Source organism: Centropristis striata, chromosome 1 (assembly GCF_030273125.1).
Source record: "Centropristis striata isolate RG_2023a ecotype Rhode Island chromosome 1, C.striata_1.0, whole genome shotgun sequence".
In the NCBI taxonomy this organism is placed as follows: Eukaryota; Metazoa; Chordata; class Actinopteri; order Perciformes; family Serranidae; genus Centropristis; species Centropristis striata.
In genome coordinates, this window is record NC_081517.1 from 41,887,192 (window position 1) to 41,909,254 (window position 22,063).

General features: G+C 34.5%; 1 protein-coding gene across 1 annotated transcript; it reads right to left on the reverse strand.

The window, feature by feature from the left end:
- Positions 1-357: 357 nt before the first annotated feature.
- frg1 (FSHD region gene 1) lies at positions 358-16,693 on the reverse strand. Its single transcript, XM_059342926.1, has 9 exons — positions 16,559-16,693; positions 14,819-14,886; positions 13,908-14,030; positions 9,711-9,768; positions 7,915-8,029; positions 6,558-6,662; positions 6,280-6,371; positions 2,154-2,264; positions 358-523 (listed from the first exon to the last, which is right to left on the reverse strand). The coding sequence occupies exons 1-9, from the start codon at positions 16,615-16,617 to the stop codon at positions 487-489; spliced, it is 768 nt and encodes a 255-aa protein (XP_059198909.1). The 5' UTR covers positions 16,618-16,693; the 3' UTR covers positions 358-486.
- Positions 16,694-22,063: the final 5,370 nt, after the last annotated feature.

Here is a 22,063-nt window from a genome sequence, read left to right on the forward strand (position 1 = left end):
ACAATGTGCTGCAACATACATTGTCAAGAAAGAATATTATACATATGTAAACATAATTGAAACAGATATGAGATAAAAACATTAAGGGCTAAAAACAAGAATGATTAAGACCAGCAAACGACCAGTGAGAATTAATTAAAGAAGTGATTTAAAAACGTTTGAAAAGTAATAAATAAGCAGGAAACAAACCGTTTATAAAGAGGAGGCAGTTAAAGCCATAAAAGAAGAATTAAGTTGCTTTGGGTCCTTAAAGTTGTTTAGTTGATAATTGGCCAAATGGGTCATTTGAAGTCTATAAATGTTCTGATGAATTCAACCGGCTGCAAACAACAAACAGACCAACAAAACTGATTTGACCATATTGACCGTTTTATTAAAAATATCAAAAACAAACAGAAAAAGTACAGTAATGTCAGATAAAATGGTCAAATCTATAAAAATCAAGAAATATCCGAAGACATGGCAGTGATGTGGACAGCTGAGGCTTCACTTGCAGTACCTGTCCGCTTTCATTTTGCTTCTCCTGTAATGAAAAACAACACATTCAGCACTTCTGTTGACACATTTGTGTATTTATTTTGCCAGGTGTGAGATGTGATAACGTGCATAAATTCTCACATCTCCGACGTGTTATTACTGCTGACATAATGATGTGAACAGATTCTCCGTCTGTTATAAAAAACAGCACGAAGCTGCCTGCCTGTGAGCTCTTATTAGTTCAAACAACATCTAATGCTGCAGAGAAAAACATCAAAAAATGAATGGAGTCTGGTGCTGCTGCAGAATGAGAGGGTGAATGAGGTGGGGGTTTTTTTTTTTTAGAACTTTCTTAACACATGGACCTCTTGGTCTTTCCTTTTTCCCATTCCCCTTTTTTTTTTTTTTTTTTTTTTTTTTACATATGAATATATACGTAAATATATATGACAAATATATATATTTTAATCAAGAGTTATCATCACTATGTTTATTCTTTCCAGTCTTTTTATAGGCCGGTAAACAAAACAACATTAAAATGTGGTTGCTATGTACACACAGACACACAGACACACACAGACACACACACACAGACAGACACACACACACACACACTCTTGTACTTCTATCTTTGTGAGGACCCTCATTGGAACAGTGAATTCCCTTGCAAGGTTATAATAGTTTTGAATTTTTCATTAGTTTTAATTGGGTTGTGATTTTTTGTTTTCAAATTCAGTTAGTTTTAGTTTAATTAATTTTAGTGTTAGTTTTAGTTTTTTTGTAATGGGGTATTTGTTGGCTGGGAGATTAAAAGAGTTCACAGTAAATGTTTCCTTTATTATGATCCATCTTCATTATGTATGAAAAAAGTTGACAAAGATGAAAATGAAGGACATTTTCACTATAATTTTAGTTAGTTTTGTAACCACACAATACAGTTTCAGTTAATTATCTTTTTTTTTTTTTTTATTAAAAAAACCCCTCTCATTTCTATTTTTATTTTAGTTAATGAAAATGTCAATTCTAGTTTTCGTTATTTTGTTTTGTTTTCGTTAACTATAATAACCTGGTTCCTTATAGCCCCTTACCCTAACCTTCACCATCACAACTAAATGCCCAACTCTAACCATAACATAAACCTAATTGTAACTTTAACCCTAAAACAAAGTCTGAAATCTCAAAAAAGCCTTTAAAGAAGTGAGGACCAGCCGAAATGTCCCCACTTTGCAAAAATGTCCTCACTCTGTCACACCACGAGTGTTTATGTAAAATGTATCTACACAAATCTCTAAATATATCGAAGCAGGAACGTGTGTTTAAAGGCAAATAATTACAATATTAGAAGCGTTAATTATAAATGCATTTAGCATCTTGTCTTCATCAAGTTTGAAATCAGAGATATTCCTTCTATATTTTTCTTTTCTAACTGAAGTTTTAAATGTTTAGATTTAATACTGAGAAACTCCAATGCCAGCGTTTTATTGCCGTTGTATTTCACCGAGTGCTTCAAATTATTTTAAATTTAGCACAAATTAAACACTGTGAGTGAAGAGGGAATTTGCAGCTTGATTTAATACCTTCATGTGTACATTTCTTTATACACGAAGGAAGTGAAAAGACACAAACATGTAAATGAGGTGTTTGAGAATAAATATAGAATGAGCTTATTCACACACCTGTCAAGCAGAGTTTCGTGAAACTTCCCGTCCGTTCTGGCTTTCTTTAGCGTGGAGGAGTCTTCCTCGTTAATCCTGAGCCGCCGATCTTGAAAACTCTGAAACTTCTTCCTGCAGGTCACACGGGAACATTAATGAGACGATTACCAAAGGACAAATGACTCACACACACATAAAGCAGACACAAAAATACTGCAATTTTCATAACTTATCATCTATTAACCATCAATCTCTGAGAAGCTAAATCTTAGAAAAAAAAACCCCAAACAATAAGCAAAATATTGACTAAAGCAGAATAAATAAATGTTGACAGTGGAGGCAAATTAGCAATAAGCTGGATGTTTAATATATCGTGTATTTCATCACATTATTCTACAGCTCATTTAAAATTTTGCCAAAAATAAACTGTTTACATGAACCAGATTCTGCAAAATACAATTAAATTCTGCCTTCCTCAGCCAGCTGGGAAACCATAAATCACTCAGCTGAGACAAACAGTCATGTCACAAAAAAATCTGCAAAATTTTGACTGAACTGAAGGGGGAGGTTGCAAAAATGGCAACAAAAATAGTCCAATATGTACAGCATGAGGAGCCCAACACAAAATATTGTTCCTAAAATAAAAGATTGTACATCAACACAAATTATTTCCATGACTTAGGGCATTATAACTATGTTTTACTGCACAATAGATACACAAAATAGTACAACATAATTCTTTTTTCTCCACCAAAGCTATCTCTCAAATGTACTTTTTTTTTTTTTTAGTTCTCCCCACTTCTAATCATGATTGTGCAGATTCTATAGAGGTAAAGTACTTCGTATTATTTCAGTCTATTCCAGTAAAAACCGATGTGACAGTGAATAAAATGTGAAAGAAGCAAAAATAAATAAATAAATAAATATATATATATATATATATATATATATAACATGTTTAAACTGCTTCAGGTTCAGATGATCAAATGTGCATGGGACAGCTTAAAATAGTTATTTTTGATATAAGAAATCTGAACAATATGTTCAAATATCTCCCACAACAGAGCCATAAACAACCGAGGCATCTGGTCAGAAACTTCTGTGATATTTAGTCTCTCTCTGCTCTACTTGTGTTTTATGATTCCCGAGCTGCACTCTATCCTGAAAAACATTTTAGACGCTCAGCACTACATCAAGACACAGGCTCAAGGGCAGCCATTATCAACATGTCAACATGATGAGTCCATTTCCCCGGCATTCATCTAAAACAAATAATAGAGCGGGAACACAAGCCAAAGCATGCCAAGCAAAAAACAGCTTCAGACATATTGCCTGGAACTTAATAGGCCACAGACGGGCCGTATATAAAACACTCGCAGCGTCGGAAGCTGAAATGTGGCGCCGCCCGCTTCCTCATCCCGCTCTAACAGCAGACCATCAATTGCATCTTTAAAGGCGCGCGACTGATGAGGCGGTAGCTCAGAGGCGTGATCTCACATCCAGTGATTTTGTTGTCAAAATCTCGTCTGTGCAGTCTGACATGATGTGAATATAATGGGAAGGAAATCACACTCAATTCCCCTCAATCAGAATAAAGTGCTGCAGCGCTCATTTCACAGGAAGCTGAAAGGTATACTGCTCTTCGTTATGCTACTAAATGTCAAGCTGCTGTGAAATACAAGTATAATTATTTATACAACAGCTTAAAGGCAAATAAAAGTAAAATAAACTCAGTGTCTGGGTTTTAAACAGGACAAACAAGAAAGAGAAGAATTTTCTCTATGTTCTTAACCTCTTAAAGCAGGGATTCCCAAAGTGTGGTGCATGCACCCCTGGGGGTTACATTTTTTTCCCCTACACAATAAAGACGTGTAAATAAACATTTCCTTTGTAAAGTGTAAAATCAAAAACTGTAATATTAATTAATAAATAAATGCAGGCTATTCAAAATGCACTTCATCCTAAAATGAAGCGTAGAAGAAGTTATCTTCTTCCATTTTTCCAGCCTGTGTTATGATGACGGGTTGTTTAGCTCCACGCTCATTTAAACTTGCTGCTAAATTTTGGTTCAACGCGGCTCAAAATATTATAACATTTTCCAACTTATGTGCTTTCTGCCTCTGATCCTGAGCCTGTCATCATCCTCTTTGCTCTTAAAAGTGGAAGTTTGCGCATAACTTTGTTGCATTATATTGAAACTGTGTTTCAGGTTCATTCAAATGCGAGAGCGCATTGTTGTGATGGTGATTATTTAATTATATGTGTGTTCTCATTTGAGCATGATTAAACATGCCGCCTTTAACCCATTGAAGCCGGGAAAGCGGATACGTCGTTTTGTAGTATTTTTATAAGCTCTCAAATACTTTTTGAATTTCATTTCTATCTGCTACAGAGGCTGAAAAATCTATTATTTAGTAAAAGCGTTGACACTTCTGTTGAATTTCCAGAAAAACTTCAGGTTTTAGGGGCTTATTTTAAAATTGCCCTTGTTGTGATGGTGATTATTTAATTATATGTGTGTTCTGGTCATTTGAGCATGATTAAACATGCCGCCTTTAATATGGCGATAAAAAAGCTTATTGCATTTTTTTTTTAATCTACCGCTTCCTTTTCACAGGGTAAACACCGGTCACATGTACACATAGCACACTCCTCTTTTAAAGGGCCATAACACTATTGTTTACAACGTTTAACTGAACAAAGTGTAACTGGCAGCTCTAGTCTAACGTAAACATTTGATTAAACATGTAAATAAGAAATAACAACTACACAAATTACAGAAATCCACATAAAACACAACAGTGGGGGATTGGGGGTGCGTCAACACAGTTGGGACATAGAAGGAGGTGCGCAGCTAAAAAATTTGGGAACCGCTTTCTTAAAGTAATCTAGAGGATTTTCATTTTAAATAAATGTGAAGTTACTATGAGCTGAATGAGGAAACACCACTGTTCCTGCTGAATGCTTTTTGCAGCAGCAGCGGACCAACTACTGTCGTCACTCCTTCAGAACTCGTCCTGTCATGAAGTCACAACAACACACTCTGCCATCGACTGTTGGGACCCTGTGGAGCCGTCTGCTCCACTGGAATCACACAAACAGTCGTCCGCTTTCTCTCCACTTGGATGAGCAGCTGCAGCAGCGACAGGACTTCAATCATTTACCAAGTTATGAAAACCAAACAAACATCAGAGCAGGTACAGCGTTTTCTCAGGCAGAGTTGGATGATACAACTCATTTTACTTGAAGGTTTTTTTTCACGGGAGGAAACTCCAGAGAAGTCAGACCGTAAAAAAGAACAAAAAGATTTGCAGGATGTAAATAACAAACATGGCAACACTCCAGGTGGTTACTGTACTGTTACAGGGATTCTGCAGGTTTTGACAAGTCAATTTTAAGACTTTATGAGACTTTTCTAAAACCATAATGAATACAATACAAGACCTATTTCACATCCCATGAGATTTTAAGAGAATTTTAGAGATTTTAATTTTCAAATTATTGGTTTTTAGACATCTTAAGAGAGAGAGAGATAATATATTGTGCTAACTTTTTTTTGCCAATTCGCCCAGCTCTACTTCTATCCACGGTTTTTAGGCAGTTTTAGTATATATCATGGTGGGTGCATTCAGGTGCACTTCATGAATGCAGGGGAATTCATATCTAAAAGCACTAAAGACTGCTTGTTATCTGGCACATTCCTTTACAAAAATCAAGACATTTCCACCATAAACAAAATCTGTGTTGCACTCAGAAACTGTTTTATAAATATTTTAAATATTTAGTCAATCATCACAAAAAAACCCAGATCTGTCTTGTCCTTTTATGAACATGCTTTGCTCACAAATACTGTATTTATTAAAAGGTCTGTGCTACTGGATTCCATTACAGTGCAGCAGGGTTTCTGTATTTCTGGTCAGGGAAACTAACCTCCTTCCCTCACTCTAATCTGAATGTTCTTGGGTGAAGAAGCTGTGATTGACTCCTTTAAATTCACATTCATTGCAGCCTAAAAAGGTCTCCTCAACCCAGCAGAGAACGGCAGGCAGTTCATTTGAAAGTCAACATGAGTTTCCTTCATTTGTTATTGATTGGGCTGCTGGTATAATTAAGTCAGAGCTGAAGATAGACAGTGGAGGTTACGTACACATAATTGACCTCGCAGGACTTCACGTTGCCCCGGTCCTCTTCTGCGATGTCATCTTTACGCTTGACCTCTCGTTCCGCACTTGATCTGATCTGCTCATCATTCAGGGGGGGAAAAAGCAGAGAGGGGGAGAAGTTTTGCATTAAATATCAATACGGTGAACCCCCTGAAGTGAGGTCACACCTTCCATCTCCACAGTCAGGACCCCACAGAGATTGCACGCTTAAAATGAACGGATTAACATGCAACCTTGTGGAAGAACACAATTTACACATCACCTTCACCATCTCGCCATCCCCTGCTGTCTTGCTCTTGGCCACGATGTCCCCACTGTCACTGTAGGAGATGAAACAGCTATTTGCTGCCAGGAGAGCCATTTTGCCCTGAGGCAGAACAGAGAGAAAACAGAGGAGGAGGCAGTAGATTAGATAGAATTGCAGCGGGATTGGTTGTTGTGACAGGCACAAAAGGTTGCCTGATATTTGATGTAAAAGAGTCTCAAGGTTGTGCCAGGCCAGGTTGTTTATGGGTTCAGCAAAGCATCAAGGCGAGCAGTGCGCTGCAGTGATAAGGTAGACGCACTCTGCATAATGAATTACTCGACTACAGCTAAGTGTTATCTCTCGTGGGCTAAACTCCCATCAGCCATGAGGTGAGCTGTGAAAGGAAGGACGAGCGGGAAAAAAATGACTCCCTTTTTAAATGATCTGCCACGACTGAAAGAGAAAATTATATTTATTTCAAATAGAAAACAAAAAGATCCCCATACCTACATTTCCATTAGTTTTTTATATTCTCTACACAATATTTATTCCACGAATTTCTCCAAGGTTGTGCAGTCTTGCAGTATTTGTATCTACAACTGAAACTAATGAATATCTTCTTCATTCATCAATCTGCAAATTATTTTCTCAATTATATTAAATTACATAATAAAAGTGAAAAATTCCCACCCCAATCTGAAAACCCCCGATTCAAATGTGTTGTTTTATTCAACCAACAGTCCAAACTCCAAATGACTGTATATTATTATCACACATGACAAAGAAAAGCATTATATAGTCTCATTTGAGAAGCTGTAAACAGTGAAATGTTGAATTTTTTGGCACCCCAAAACAATCTAGACAGCACTACAGGTAAGAAATACATACAGTACAGGCCAAAAGTTTGGACACACCTTCTCATTCAATGCGTTTTTCTTTATTTTCATGACTATTTACATTGTAGATTCTCACTGAAGGCATCAAAACTATGAATGAACACATATGGAATTATGTACTTAACAAAAAAGTGAGAAATAACTGAAAACATGTCTTGTATTTTAGATTCCTCAAAGTAACCACCCTTTGCTTACTAGAATATAAGACATGTTTTCAGTTATTTCACACTTTTTTGTTAAGTACATAATTCCACATGTGTTCATTAATAGTTTTGATGAATCTACAATGTAAATAGTCATGAAAATAAAGGAAAAACATTGAATGAGAAGGTGTGTCCAAACTTTTGGCCTGTACTGTACATGCGTTTTATTTAATGTTTTGCCTCCAGATACACGGTCCTGCATAGAAAATATCTAATTTGTCTGCAAGTCAACGTGCTTAAATCTAAATATACATAAAAATTAAACCGACTCACCTCCTGGAAGACCGGCTCCCATTGTTCCCTGGACCCAATGGCGTCAGAGCGCCCAACGACCAGACCTTCAGAGTTGATCCCCAGGTACTTGCCGTATCCAGACTTTAGGGCTATCCTGCAGCAGCAGAAATGACCAGATTAAATTCTACCATCACAGTTCACCCAAACACTCAATGACCAAACAGACAGAAGATAAAAATCAATCAAGCCAATGAGACTTTTATTCAGAAAGCTAAGTGTTGTTTTTTGTGGCTTTCCAGAATATATAGTATAAAGTACAGCTCGCAAGCTGGATGAGGACGTTCTTGTAACTGCCTCCAGTGTTTTGATTTGTCTGTCGTTTTTTTTTTTGTTCGTTTGTTTTCTTTGCGGTAGTAATAGAAATTCTCAGATCTAAGTTGTTTGATATACTATGGTTGACAAATAAGAAAATAAATAATAATAATAATAATAATAATAATAATAATAATAATAATAATAATAATAATACATATTTATTTGATATTAAGTGGCTATATATAGAGATACAATTTCTTATTTTTGAAGTGTTAAGTATCAGGAGAGAGGCCTAGATAAGTATTTTATACTTCAGCCTACTCTTTTTCGAACTTTTTCGAACCAAAATGATAAAAGGAAATGCATATTGAATATTAAGTTAACTGGTTCTTATTTCTATCTTATTACTTAAACTGGGCAGATGCATGTATATGTATAGGGCTTTATATACTGTATGTGTGTAAATGTTTATTTGTTTATGTACATCTGTTTAATGGTGTCTATGTGAGTATGTGTATGAATATGTATATGCATCTAGCCTACGCTGTATTAGTTTATGTTGTTTATTTTTATTTTTTTCTTCGGTTCGAAAAGAAGAATTAATAAAATGAAAAAATGAAAAATGAAATTTTGTCTTCATAACAAGAAAAGGTTTAATAACAACAATGAGTAAAAAGTTAATCTGAGAAACTGAAAAAAAATGGCTCTAGAGCAGTCAGCACCTCCACAAGGACAAGGTAAAGAACTCTTGTACGTTTATACTCATAGTAAAAAGTCGTACAAAAAAATACTCATAAAAAGTCGAGGTATTAAATCTGTTGGTGGATCTGTGCATGCAAATACAACCACTGAGTCCAACATCTGGAATTAAAAGCCCCCTCTCTCCCCACATCCACACCAACACTGACACAAGTTTCCAATTGCACTAATTGCTTTCATTGGGTGGTTAATAGTACCATTTCTGATCAAGAAAGCACAGGTTAATTTTTTCTGAGTGAAACTCAGAAAAAATTTTACCAAATTATAATTAATAAATCCAAAATACAGAGAATTAGTTTTGAAATGTCTAACTGTTATTGTAATCAGAGTACTCTATTATAACCCCACAAAGATGCCTGAATATTATTTTAATTAATATCTACAATAAATCTAATTTCAGAGCTGTTTAAAACTGCTCCCCATTACAGACAGGTGACCACACAACATAAAATTATGTGTCAATACAGTTGCACTGCTGCAAAAGTTTGTACCGATTTCCTTTTTTGCACTGTTTTTGTATTAAGCGTACTATGTATATATTTATATACCTATAGGGTTTTCTATTTGTTATGTTTTTATTCTACTTATTTTTATATGTTGATTCCATTTATCTATTTTTTTATATATTATACTGCTGTCTCATGCTGCTGTAAGTCTGTAAGTCCACTGTAGATGATGTAAGACATCATTACAATTCAATCAGAAGTAGCCAATAAGACGACCTCCAAAAATTAAATGACATCATCGTCAAACCTGCTCACCTGTTGTCAGAGAGCTTGATGGCAGTAAACTGTTCTGGAGGGTCCGGTCCTTCATCATCTGAAATATGTAAAACAATGTTTACCTTTTAGAGATTTTAAATGAAATAAAAATTAAAATAAAAATTATGTAGAATTATTATGTAGAAAGAAATATGTTTGACCTGCAACTGTATTTTGGGCGCTGATCTTAAGCTTTTACCACACAGAACAATAATTTAGTATTTATTCATTACTGTGTAACAATTATGTGCCATTATTAAAATGTGCATAATTTCTTCTCACGGCAAGTTTATACTTCAGACCTGCTTCATGTTTTAGTAATGCATTTCTTGTAATTAATAATGCAAACCCTCTGGCTACACTGTGCTGTGTTGATCTGGGTCCATTTCACCAGCACTGAGACTTCTGGAAATACAGAAAGAAACTGTTGTGTTGCATTTAAATGCTTCGCTTTGTACCGAGGTCTCTCGGGTTCCTCGTGGTTTCATAAAAGTGACTTGTGAAGTCACCTGTGATTAGGTCACTTCCTGACCTTCACAAGAAATTAAAGTTTTGCACAATTTGTAGTGCGTCACACGGGCGTCAGGTCGCCGGAGAGCAGAGCCTGTGAGACATTAACGAGGACAGCATTAATAAAGTCGAGGTAAAATGTGACACAAGCTGCTTCTTCAAAAAGCTGATTATCTTTGGAATATGTCAGGCGCTGACCTGCGGAGTTGGCTAAGAGAATATCAGCATGTTTCCTCTGACCTGAAGGTGAATGTGAACACTTTTTTGCAGTCTTCAGAAACGCTGTATCATCCACAGAGTGGCGCTTGGGCAGAAAATCCAGTAAAGAGGGGGAAAATCTCTAATCTCTCTTCCTATACTGCTAGCTCGCATCCTCTTTCATCTCCTAGAAATGAGCTTATGTGCATGCAGAGGATGAGGACCCACTAAGGGAATTGGGATGTTTCAATCTCCGTGCCATTTTCATTGGTTCTAACAAAACGTGGGCTGAATTAATTGTAAGTAGTGTCTCTTTCCGGGCAGACTGTTTCAATGAGCATCACTCCCTCAGAAGTGCCCGGAGGCGAAAGTGAGTGAAAACTCAGAGATAGCTCTGTCCTTACCCTCAACTCAACCCCCTGTTCAGCTTCTGCAGTCTGGTGTCTCGATTCACTACTTAAATACTTTCTGCTTTCTGGACTGAAAGCAAACCCCCCATGTCATCCCCACAATGCCTGCAGCCTACAGTACACATAACCTCAAAACTGACTTCTTCAAGTTTCTACAACTGTTGCATAAGTGAGCTGATGGAGAATTTGCATCTTAAATGCAGACAAAATGAAAAGCAGAACATCTTAAATTCCACATGGTGCGCTGCAATTTTCCCAGGTAAAGTCTCATACTTTTCTTCTGTGCTTATAGATTTATCATCCTGAGTAAAGCTAGGTGATATGGATCAATACAGTCAGTCTTTCCACTATAATTGAAGAAGCCTGAATGCCAAAAATACCTTCCAACTATCCATTCCAGTGTTTCCACTAGTCATTCTGCAGCGGCACCGCCTTTAGTCCATAAAAGAGGAAAAAATCTGTTTTACCAGCAGCAGAGTCCAGAGTCTGTTCCCTTAACTGCTAAAGTCAGGTGAACAGGTGAAATGAATGTCTGTAGCCTGCCAGTTACACAACAGGCTCAGTAGTGAATAACTCATGTTATTAGTATATGGTAGTACTTTTTTTTAATACTTTATTACAAGGCTTCTTACTTTCACAAACATAATGAGTCATTTTGTTTTCTTTACAATGTTGTACCTTGCATTTTTTCCCCTTTTTTTCAAGGTATATATTCACAAAGTAAATAACAAAAACATAGGGTAAACAGACAAACATATATACAAGGCAAACTGGAATTCCCCAAATGAGGATCTCCAAGAAAAGAAATAAACAACAAACTAATGACACACAAAAAAAAAAAAATATAATATAATGAGAAAATAAGCGGTGGTGCATGTATGCGTGTTCATGAATCTGTGTGTGTGTGTATGCATGTGAGTGTTCGTATTGGGGAGGGGACCATTTAGTTCATCTCCTTAATTTGATTAAATATTTCCACTGTTTTTACCAGCCTTTCTTTACAGTATAACTTATTCCAAATATGTATTTGTTCCCTATTTCTAAAAGCTAGTCTTTCCATCTCTAAACTTTGTTCTGCTGTTAATACCCATGCTCTTAATTTTGGTGTATTTGATTGTTTCCATGCTTTAGTGTAGTATATGGTAGTACGATGCAAAATTGCATATAATTTAATCACACTAATGCTTCACTTTAATACAATTATATGCCTTTAAATGGACTTCTTCTAGTGCTGCAACTTACTTTCATTTATTTTCATGATTAATTAATCTACCAATTATTTTCTAAACCGTCTTGTCTGCAAAAAATAGTTTTAAAAAAGCGCATATTATAATTTCGCAAACATCTACATGTTATAGTGGTAATAAAATGACTTTATTTGACCAAACAGTCTAAAACTCAAAGATATTTAGTTGAATATTTTAAACAAAACAGACAATAAAAAGGATCCAATCCTCACATTTGAGAAAGTGGTACCAGGAAATGTTTGGCCTGTTTTCTAGATAAATTACTAAAAGATATTACCAAAATAGTTGTCAATTTATTTTCACCTGATCAATCAACTTTAACTGATTAAGCAAGTTAAAGTTCTGCTTCCAACAAACTTCAAGTACAATAATATTAAACATTTGCCCTGCTGTAATCCTGCTGCATTCAGGAGCTTTGTTTCAGCTTCTATGACATCATTGTTATTATTATTAGTAGTTATCATAATTTTTTATTATAATTTTAAATGTGTCTTTCGCAGACTCAGAAATTTCTCTAGTTTAAGGGCAAAAATGCAGTTGAGCAATCAATAAATTGTCATGGAATTAAAAATAGATGAAAAATACCAGTAAAACCTGAAAGGGTCAGTGGGACAATGGTTCCCTATAGACTTCTGTTAATGGTCGTGAGTGGAATTGGATAAATGGTTGGCATAAGTACAGCCAACAATAGCTAAAAATGCTGCCTGAAAATAACCCAAATTCTGAAATCTTGGGTAAAAACATCGTACGGTAACACTTTACAATAACCAACTAAATAATGTTTATAGATGGTTTATTAACCTATTATTAACCATTTTCAAAGTGCTATACATATTTAATCTTTAAATGTTTTCAACCAATTTCTTAAAGGTATATGAATCATTTCAAAATCATCAACATACTTAATATGGTGTTTAAATGTTAAAATGAGTGCATCTAAAACTATTGATAAACTATTAATTATAATTTAATTGTTTGTTAATGGTAAAGTAAATATAAACTTACATTAATATACCATCTATTTGCCACTTATAAATGATTTAGTTAGTTAAACATTAATAAATTATGTATTTATCATTCTAAATGGCCTACATACGGTTTATAAATGATGATTAAACATGAATAAACTATCTGTTTACCATTTATAAATGATGGTTATTGTAAAATGTTACCCATCGTACTAACTGTTCTTTAATGCAGTAGTTCTCAACCTTTTTGAGTCGCGACCCCCAATTTAACATGCATGTTGTCCATGACCCCCGCTCACTGAACACAATCTCACACGCACAGTTCAGATCACCCAGAAAAGAAACAAAATGACCAAAAAAAAGAAACAAAATGACCAAAAAATGGAAACAAAATGACCAAAAAAGACACAAATTGACCACTAAATGATCAAAAAAGACACAAAATGACCAGAAAAGACACAAAATGACCAAAAAAGACACAAAATGACCCAAAAAAGAAACAAAATTACCAAAAAGACACAAAACAACAAAAAAAGGAAACAAAATGACCAAAAAAGACACAAAATGACAAAATAACACACAAAATGACCAAAAAAAGACATTAAGTGACCAAAAAGACTAAAACACATTAACACATGATCACTTTAACACAGTGGAGACAGAGCTGACTTCCAAAATGATTTGGCGACCCCCAGAAATCATCTCGCGACCCCAAGGTTGAGAATAGCTGCTTTAATGCACATAAACAAATGTTTTACTGGTAAAAAGACAGTTAATCCCCCCCCCCAGTCACTAGTGCCATGTGAAGGACCGAGCTCCTGAAAAGACAAATTGTGCAGTCACTCCACGGCGTTTTCCTCTTACCTTTGTGTGGAGCACCGAGTGTGAAGAGCCCGCTATCCATGGCGTGGATGTATGAGTTGTTCTGCATCTCTATGGCAACTGTTCCAGAGATTTCCCCCAAGCCGTTGATAGACCACCAACCAGCTGGTGAGCAGAAAGACCAATGTCACAAGGTGTAATAACACACGGCACTGCTGTGTGCTTGAAAGCCACAACCACCTCAAAGTGCAGTATCCACTCAGGGGACAATTTCTGCACTAGACTTTAGTTATAAAACCAACTCTGAGAAAACATTCGCTCTGAGTTTTACTCTGCAGAAACAACATTCATGAAAGTCATGATTTATTTCAGTGTAGCAGACATATTATTTCTAGCTGGTCCTTATACAATATGTGACATACCATACTGGAAAATACTGATAGATGTTGCAGGAGGTTGTTGTTGTCTGTTGTATTATATGTATATGTATGACCAATACAGTTGTTTAATAATTTAAAAAAAATATTTCCTGATACTGTGCACATTAACAATGTTTCCTAAACAACCTTTAATGTCTGTTTTAACTATGAATGTAGAAACACAAAATGTTGAATTTATATAAATGTTTTTTTTCGATTAGGTGCATAAATAAAGCTGAAATGTGGTCACAAAAAAAGAAAATTCAGACTGATCCCTGAACATTAATATGGATTAATTTAGACATCTGTCATACTAGGATGAGAGATCATATTTCTGTACTTATTCCATCAAACTTCTCATTTCCTCCCAAGAAATTGCAAATAGCATAAAATAAAGAACTTCTGTCAGCCTGACTGTCTCACAAATCTAAAGTAGATGCTTCAAATATATTCACTGCTAAATGGAAAGATTAACAGGAAATCAACAGTCTTTGTTTGGCTTCAATATTTGAGAAATAGAGTAGATACACATACCAACAACATCAGCTTTTTGTTCTTCATTTGCTGAGTTTTTGTTCTTATCTTTGTGCTTCCTCTTTTTCCTGTAAAAAAAAAATGAATTAAAAAAATGTTAAAATGTTTTTCAACTATGTTTTTTTATGTTTAATCACACTGGCAGGTCTTACAAACATCACAGAGACGTTAAACCTATTAGGCTGGAACATTTTTATAAGAAAACTGAATAAATTATAAATTGTACTTGAAAATGCGACTGCAAAACTCTTAATGTCAATAAAAAATCACAGCGCTACCAGAGCTGTTTTTTCTAAAAATATAAATTATGCTTCAGGGACACGAGCTGCAGAACCTTCAGAAAGTTTCACAACCTTGTCGACTTGAAAGAATAACTGGTTTCACCTCTGGAAGAGCAAGGTGTTCAAAGGGTGTTAAATCACTGTTTAAATTATATTTGTTTTGCTGCAAACTGCATCCAAGACAAACTTTGTTTCTGATTGATAAAAATTGTGTTTAAAGTACAGTTTATACAAACTATCACATTACAACAAAAGTGAGTTACTTTTTTAAAATATTATAATTTATATAGTCTTTAAATTTTAAATAAAACAGCATAAAAGGCTAAAATCTTCACAATTTTTATTTCCGTGTGGAGTGTAAATATCTTCTCTGACTATACTGTTTTTTATCTTCAAGTATGTCTCAAAACAGTATATATTTTTTAGCCCCATTTAATAATGATATCGCCTTCAGTAATCTTGAGACTGTTTTTTCTTGTAATTTCTTACCCTGAATAGTTTATTGGAAATGTATTTGTATTATTATAAACCTTTCTGAAACTGTTTGTGTTAGATTTTAGCTTCAGAAAAGAAAATTTCTGTTTGACTTCTCCATTCGGCTGGATTATAAACTGAATATAATTTATATTGTCCTCAATTTGTGCTTTGTTTTTAATAGGATGGGTGGGATGGAGGATGTTTGCTTGTTTCTATGTTTCGTTATCTTTTTATTATTATTATTATTATTATTTTCTCCATTTTTTATGTAAAGAGTTTTGTGTTGCATCTCTCTTGTATGAAAAGTGCTATACAATATCAAATATACAAATTTATATACAAATAAATATATATATATATATTTATTTGTATATAAATATATATATATATATATTTGTATATATATATATATGTATATAAATATATATATATATATTTGTATATAAATATAAATATATATATATTTGTATATAAATATAAATATATATATATATTTGTATATAAATATATATATATATATATACACTATACAAATTTTAATTAAAAAAAACAAAACAAACAAAGTTTAATTAATTGATTGCCATACTGCTTAGGAATCTCAACGACCTTGTAATGACTGTAATTATCATAGTTAAATATTTAATGTTTAATACACACAACATACTACACAATACTTTAACGATTCTCCTGATGCTAAAACTACATTTGAGCAGAGTAACGTTAGCTTGTTTTATAGCTAACTAGTCAAATGTGAGACTGAAGTGCTGCTGAATATATATTTTAAATATTACTGCGGAAGCCTTTGTCACCATTCAAATAGTCCAAAGTATAAGGACTGCATATTAAAACAGAAACAGTAATCTAACTAGTTAGCCTGAGCTAGCTGTAGCTTTAGCATAGGTTACAGAAACCGTGAGTTATCCGTGAATAATGCTGCAGCTGGCAGCGAATAGTAGTAATACGACGTTTAGAAAAGACTCACCCTTTGTTAAGACCTTTTAAGACCAGTTTGGTTGTTTTTACGCGAGAATATTCAGCCATTGTTTAAGCTAGCTTCTAGTTAGCACGTTCACTACAGCCACAACAACTACGGCGGCCGCGGAGGCACAATCCAAATTTCATCCGCCTATTCTGGATAGTAAACTTATTGCACAGCAGTGGTTCCCAATTTTTTTTTATTTTTTTTTTTTACAAAAAAGACACTCAAATCACACAAAAACACATATATTCTTTTTTTTTTTTTTAAACACAAAAAAATGACAAAAAAACACATAAAACACACAAAATATGACAAAAAGCACATATAAAAACACATAAAAAACCTGCAAAAAATGACAAAAAAACAAAAAAAAAATACAAAAACATTTAAATACTGAATGCACACTGCAGAATTTGAAAATATCTGCTAAAAAAGGGAAAATAACACTTTACACTTGATCGAGGTGTTTTTTTTTGTTTTTTTTACCTTTGCTGAAAAAGAGTAGACGCACTAAATTGGAGAGCCTTCTATTAAAGTTTTTTTGTTTTTTTTCCCCTCCGGCAAGTGCTAGGGAATAGTGTCCCCTAGTAATCCCACAGTGCCTTTAAAAATATCCCATCTTCTTTTAATTTATTTTAAATTTAATTTTGTTTTATTTTTGCTTGTTTTTGTGTTGTTCGTTACCTTTGTCAATTCTGTATTTTATTGCACTTTTTGCACTTTTATGTGAAGCACTTTGGTGCGGCTCAGCCGTCTGTAAATACGCTATATAAATAAATTTGACTTGACTTGACATGTAAACTTGTGGAAAAGCCAGAACTTTAGGGTTAAGAGGGTTAAATACCTGCACAATGCAATGTGACACAATCGATAATATAATTATATTGTGATTTCAGAGTCCTGGAGAAAAAAAGGCGTACCATGTTAACAACCCTGAAAAGAGATGCTGTTACATTTTTATGGTTATTATTATAAACTGTTTGTGGGGATATTGTACTGGATTGCTTTCAGCTGTAACATGTTTCTAATATGTTATTGGCCACCTCCTCTTTAAGAGGACACTCCTAATGTGAAAAAAGCATCATGGGGCAGGAGTGTACAACCCTGATTCTAAACAAAGTTAGGATGCTGTGAAAAAGTAAAGAAAAACAGAATGCAATGATCTGCAAATTCTTTGCAACCTACATTCACTTGAATACATTACAAAGATAAATTGTTGAATTCGATGCATTCTGTTTTTCTACTCCTTTTTTGGGGGGTGGGGTTGTATAGCCTTAAATGTACATAAGAAAAATAATCTGTTCTAGCATGCAAACATGATTTAGTAGTAACCCAAAATACAATTATGAACCTGAAAATGAGCACAATATGTCATTTTAATCGTAGCAGATCATTAATCATAAGAGATATTTTATTATAAACATATCAAGACTGAGGTCAAGGTCTGGTGAAATGACATTTGCCTGTTCTTGCCAGCTAAGACACACACACACACACACACACACACATCAAATGTTAAATGTTCTCTGAGTCAAACCTCTGAGACCCTTACCTCAAATTCAAAAATAGTCTCCCACCAATCAAGTGGTGAGGTAGGAGGGGGATTGACCTTAAGGATGGTGTCCTCATATAACTTTATGCAAATATTGCCTCATTTACCAGGAATGGCCCAATCAGGAGCCTGTGACAGCAGGTAATAAATCATCTGTGGACACTGTCAAGTAGTAAAATAAATGAGACAGAGGCTTGTGTTATCAGCTCAGTGCAGTAAAGCTCAACTGGTAAGAACTCAATCATCCAATAGAGAAAAAAAGTCGCCAGACTGGAGAAAAACTGATGAGTGCCGCCCAAAACTCAGCCAGGCTCGCCATAATAAGTCCAGCACAAAACACGTCTTACCGCAGGCGGCGGAGACACTACTGTAATACCTCAGCGAGGATCCCGGTGTTGGTGTGCTCGAGGAAAAGTTCACAGTACGGAAGATTATTCTGGTCAGAGAAAGTCTTGTAAGCTTTAGGGAAGTTAGCTGGTGGGGTTTTCAGAAGTCATGAATCAACATTTTTCCTCGCCTGAACTGAATCCCACTTGTACTCTCCCTCTGCCATTTGTCAAATTCAATGATACTTTGACAGCAATCCCTGTTGTTGATGGGATTAAACAGTCATAACTTGTACGGAGAGAGCTGAGTGGTTAAGCCTGTAAGTGCTTAAAAAGAGCTGACGGAAGACAGTGTCAAGAAAATGGTGACTTACAGTACCTGATGCTACAGTACCTGCCTGCTGCTGATAGAAAGGTACAACTCTCTAATATAGCCGACTTTATAAAGGATTTTTAGGTTAGACACAGAGTTATTCCCTCATTATCAGTTAGAACATTGGTTCTGAAGTAAAATGATTTTTATTTTACAAAAATGGCCATAAATGAATCACAACTGAGACTCTGAAGACCTGGCCAAAAAGAACAAACCAATGATTTGAACCAAAGATTTGGATCAGATTCAAGCTTTGATATTCTAACAATATAATATCATTTAGCATGTGTTTGATATAAAAACCTTAATAATGAAAAAAAAACAAAAACAAAAAAACCCCACTTTATACTCATGTGAATTCCTAAGTTGAATAACTATTTGTTGAAAAAACAATATTCTTCATCTGTAATACATAGACATATTCAGTCATATTAATAGTTAACATATGGGAAATGACAAGATTAAGTATCCTAGTTGTATCACAAAATGATGCACTACAAATGAAGGAGTAGAAAAACAGAATTTTTGGGAGGTTACTACTAAATCGTGTTTTCATGCTTCAATATAAATTAAAGAACAGATTATTTTTCTGATATACATTTAACCCTTTATCAGGCAAAGAACTATATTTGGTAACTTCAGGTAATATTCCGAGAAAAAAGTTGCAAATTTAGTAGATTAAAGTGGCAAATCTACAAGAAAAAAGGTTGTAGATTTAAGAGATTTAAAGTAGCAAATCTGTGCGAAAAAAGTCGCAGATTTATGAGAAAAAAGTGGGAAAAAAACTACTTTTTTTCTCCCAGATTCACCACTTTAACCCTTAATAGGGCACTCATTGAAATTCCACAAATTTGCCACTTTAAATCTCTTAAATCTGCGACTTTTTTTCTTGTAGATTTGCCACTTTAATCTACTAAATTTGCAACTTTTTTCTCGAAATATTACCTGAAGTTACCAAATATAGTTCTTTGCCTGATAAAGGGTTAATGCTATACAACCCCAACCCCCAAAAAAGGAGGAGAAAAACAGAATGCATCAAATTCAACAATGAGTATGTCAAAAAATTGAAAATGTATCTTTGTAATGTATTCAACTGAATGTAGGTTACAAATAATTTGCAGATCACTGCATTCTGTTTTTCTTTACTTTTTCACAGCATCCTACCTTAGTTTAGAATCAGGGTTGTACACTCCTGCCCCATGATGCTTTTTTTCCTCTTAAAGAATAACCATAAAATTGTAACAGCACCTCTATTCATTCTCCAGGACTCTGAAATCACAATATAATTATATTATCGATTGTGTCGCATTGCATTGTGCAGGTATTTAACCCTCTGGAGTCCAGGAAAGAGCCGGAGCATGACTTGCTGTCAGCTTCCCTCTAAAGTTCTGGCTTTTCCACAAGTTTACATGTCCAATTTAGTGCGTCAACTCTTTTTCAGCAAAGGTAAAAAAAAACAAAAAACACCTCGACCAAGTGTTATTTTCTCTTTTTTAGCAAATATTTTCAAATTCTGCAGTGTGCATTCAGTATTTTAATGTTGTTTTTTTTTGTTTGTTTTTTGTCATTTTTTGTAGGTTTTTATGTGTGTTTTTATATGTGCTTTTTTTCATATTTTGTGTGTTTTTTTGTAATTTTTGTGTGTTTTAAAAAAAAAGAAGAATATATGTGTTTTTGTGTGATTTGAGTGTCTTTTTGTGTCTTTTTTGTAAAAAAAAAAAAAAAATTGGGAACCACTGCTGTGCAATAAGTTTTCTACTATACAGAATGGGCGGATGAGATTTGGATTGTGCCTCCGCGGCCGCCGTAGTTGTTGTGGAAGTTTCTATGTCCAATTTAGTGCGTCAACTCTTTTTCAGCAAAGGTAAAAAAAAAAAAAAAAAACACCTCGACCAAGTGTGAAGTGTTATTTTCCCTTTTTTTGCAGATATTTTCAAATTCTGCAGTGTGCATTCAGTATTTTAATGTAATCTTTTGTGTTATGTTATGTTTTATGTTTTTGTATTTTTTTTGTCATTTTTTGCAGGTTTTTTATGCGTGTTTTTATATGTGCTTTTTGTCATATTTTGTGTGTTTATGTGTGTTTTTTTGTAATTTTTGTGCGTTTAAAAAAAAAAAGAATATATGTGTTTTTGTGTGATTTGAGTGTCTTTTTATGTGTCTTTTTTGTAAAAAAAAAAAAAAAATTGGGATCCACTGCTGTGCAATAAGTTTTCTACTATCCAGAATGGGTGGATGAGATTTGGATTGTGCCTCCGCGGCCGCCGTAGTTGTTGTGGCTGTGTAGTGGACGTGCTAACTAGAAGCTAGCTTAAACAATGGCTGAATATTCTCGCGTAAACCTCGTAACACCTCGACCAAGTGTAAAGTGTTATTTTCCCTTTTTTTTGCAGATACTTTCAAAATCTACAGTGTGCATTCAGTATTTTAATGTAATCTTTTGTGTTATGTTATGTTTTAGTATTTTCTTTGTTTTTTGTCATTTTTTGCAGGTTTGATATGTGTTTTTTGCTATACATCCATCCATCCATTACCGTTAACCGCTTATCCGCACTCGGGTCGCGGGGGGCTGGAGCCGATCTCAGCTGGACAGATCACCAGACTGTCACAGGGCCGACATATAGCGACAGACAATCACGTTCTCATTCACTCCTACGGGCAATTTAGAGTCACCAATTAAGCTTAAGTGCATGTTTTTGGACTGTGGGAGGAAGCCGGAGTAGCCGGAGAGAACCCACACTGACACGCTATATTAACTAAGTTATTACCAAAGTGAAATGCTTCTGTATCGTAACAAATACATTAATTATATTATTGTATTTTATTAACTTACAAAAGAAAGAACAGCTCCATTTAGATGACTCACTCTGTCAGTCGACACAAAACACCACTGCCAAAAACTCCTGAGTGTATTGAATTAAACAGCAGTGCATATTTTAAAGTCTTTATTCCATTTGTAAGAGAAATAATGTGTTATTCCTGTTTTTAAACATATAAAGCCGGCCTTTATAAGTCTTAATAAAGAGTTTTTCTCTCTGAAGTTTATGTTGTTTTTTTGTGTATTTATTTTTTATTGTTTTCATAACAGAAAAATATATACAAATTATATGTAGAGATAATTGGTGGAGCTACACAGAACAATACATGTTTTGTTTTTTTGACAGAGTTTTTGACATTAGACAAACAAAACAAGGGTATAACATAAATGGCACAGCAACAGAATAGCACTAATTCAGTTTTTAGACATTAAATCAAGA

Bases quoted from the DNA above. Each gene is read 5' to 3' on its own strand.
- frg1 (XM_059342926.1), bottom strand. From the start codon at position 16,617: ATGGCTGAATATTCTCGCGTAAAAACAACCAAACTGGTCTTAAAAGGT. The intron at 14,031-14,818 runs GTATGTGTATCT...TCTGCTCACCAG, and splicing joins ACAAAAAGCTGATGTTGTTG to CTGGTTGGTGGTCTATCAAC. The intron at 8,030-9,710 runs GTGAGCAGGTTT...CTGCTGCTGCAG, and splicing joins ATCAAGCTCTCTGACAACAG to GATAGCCCTAAAGTCTGGAT.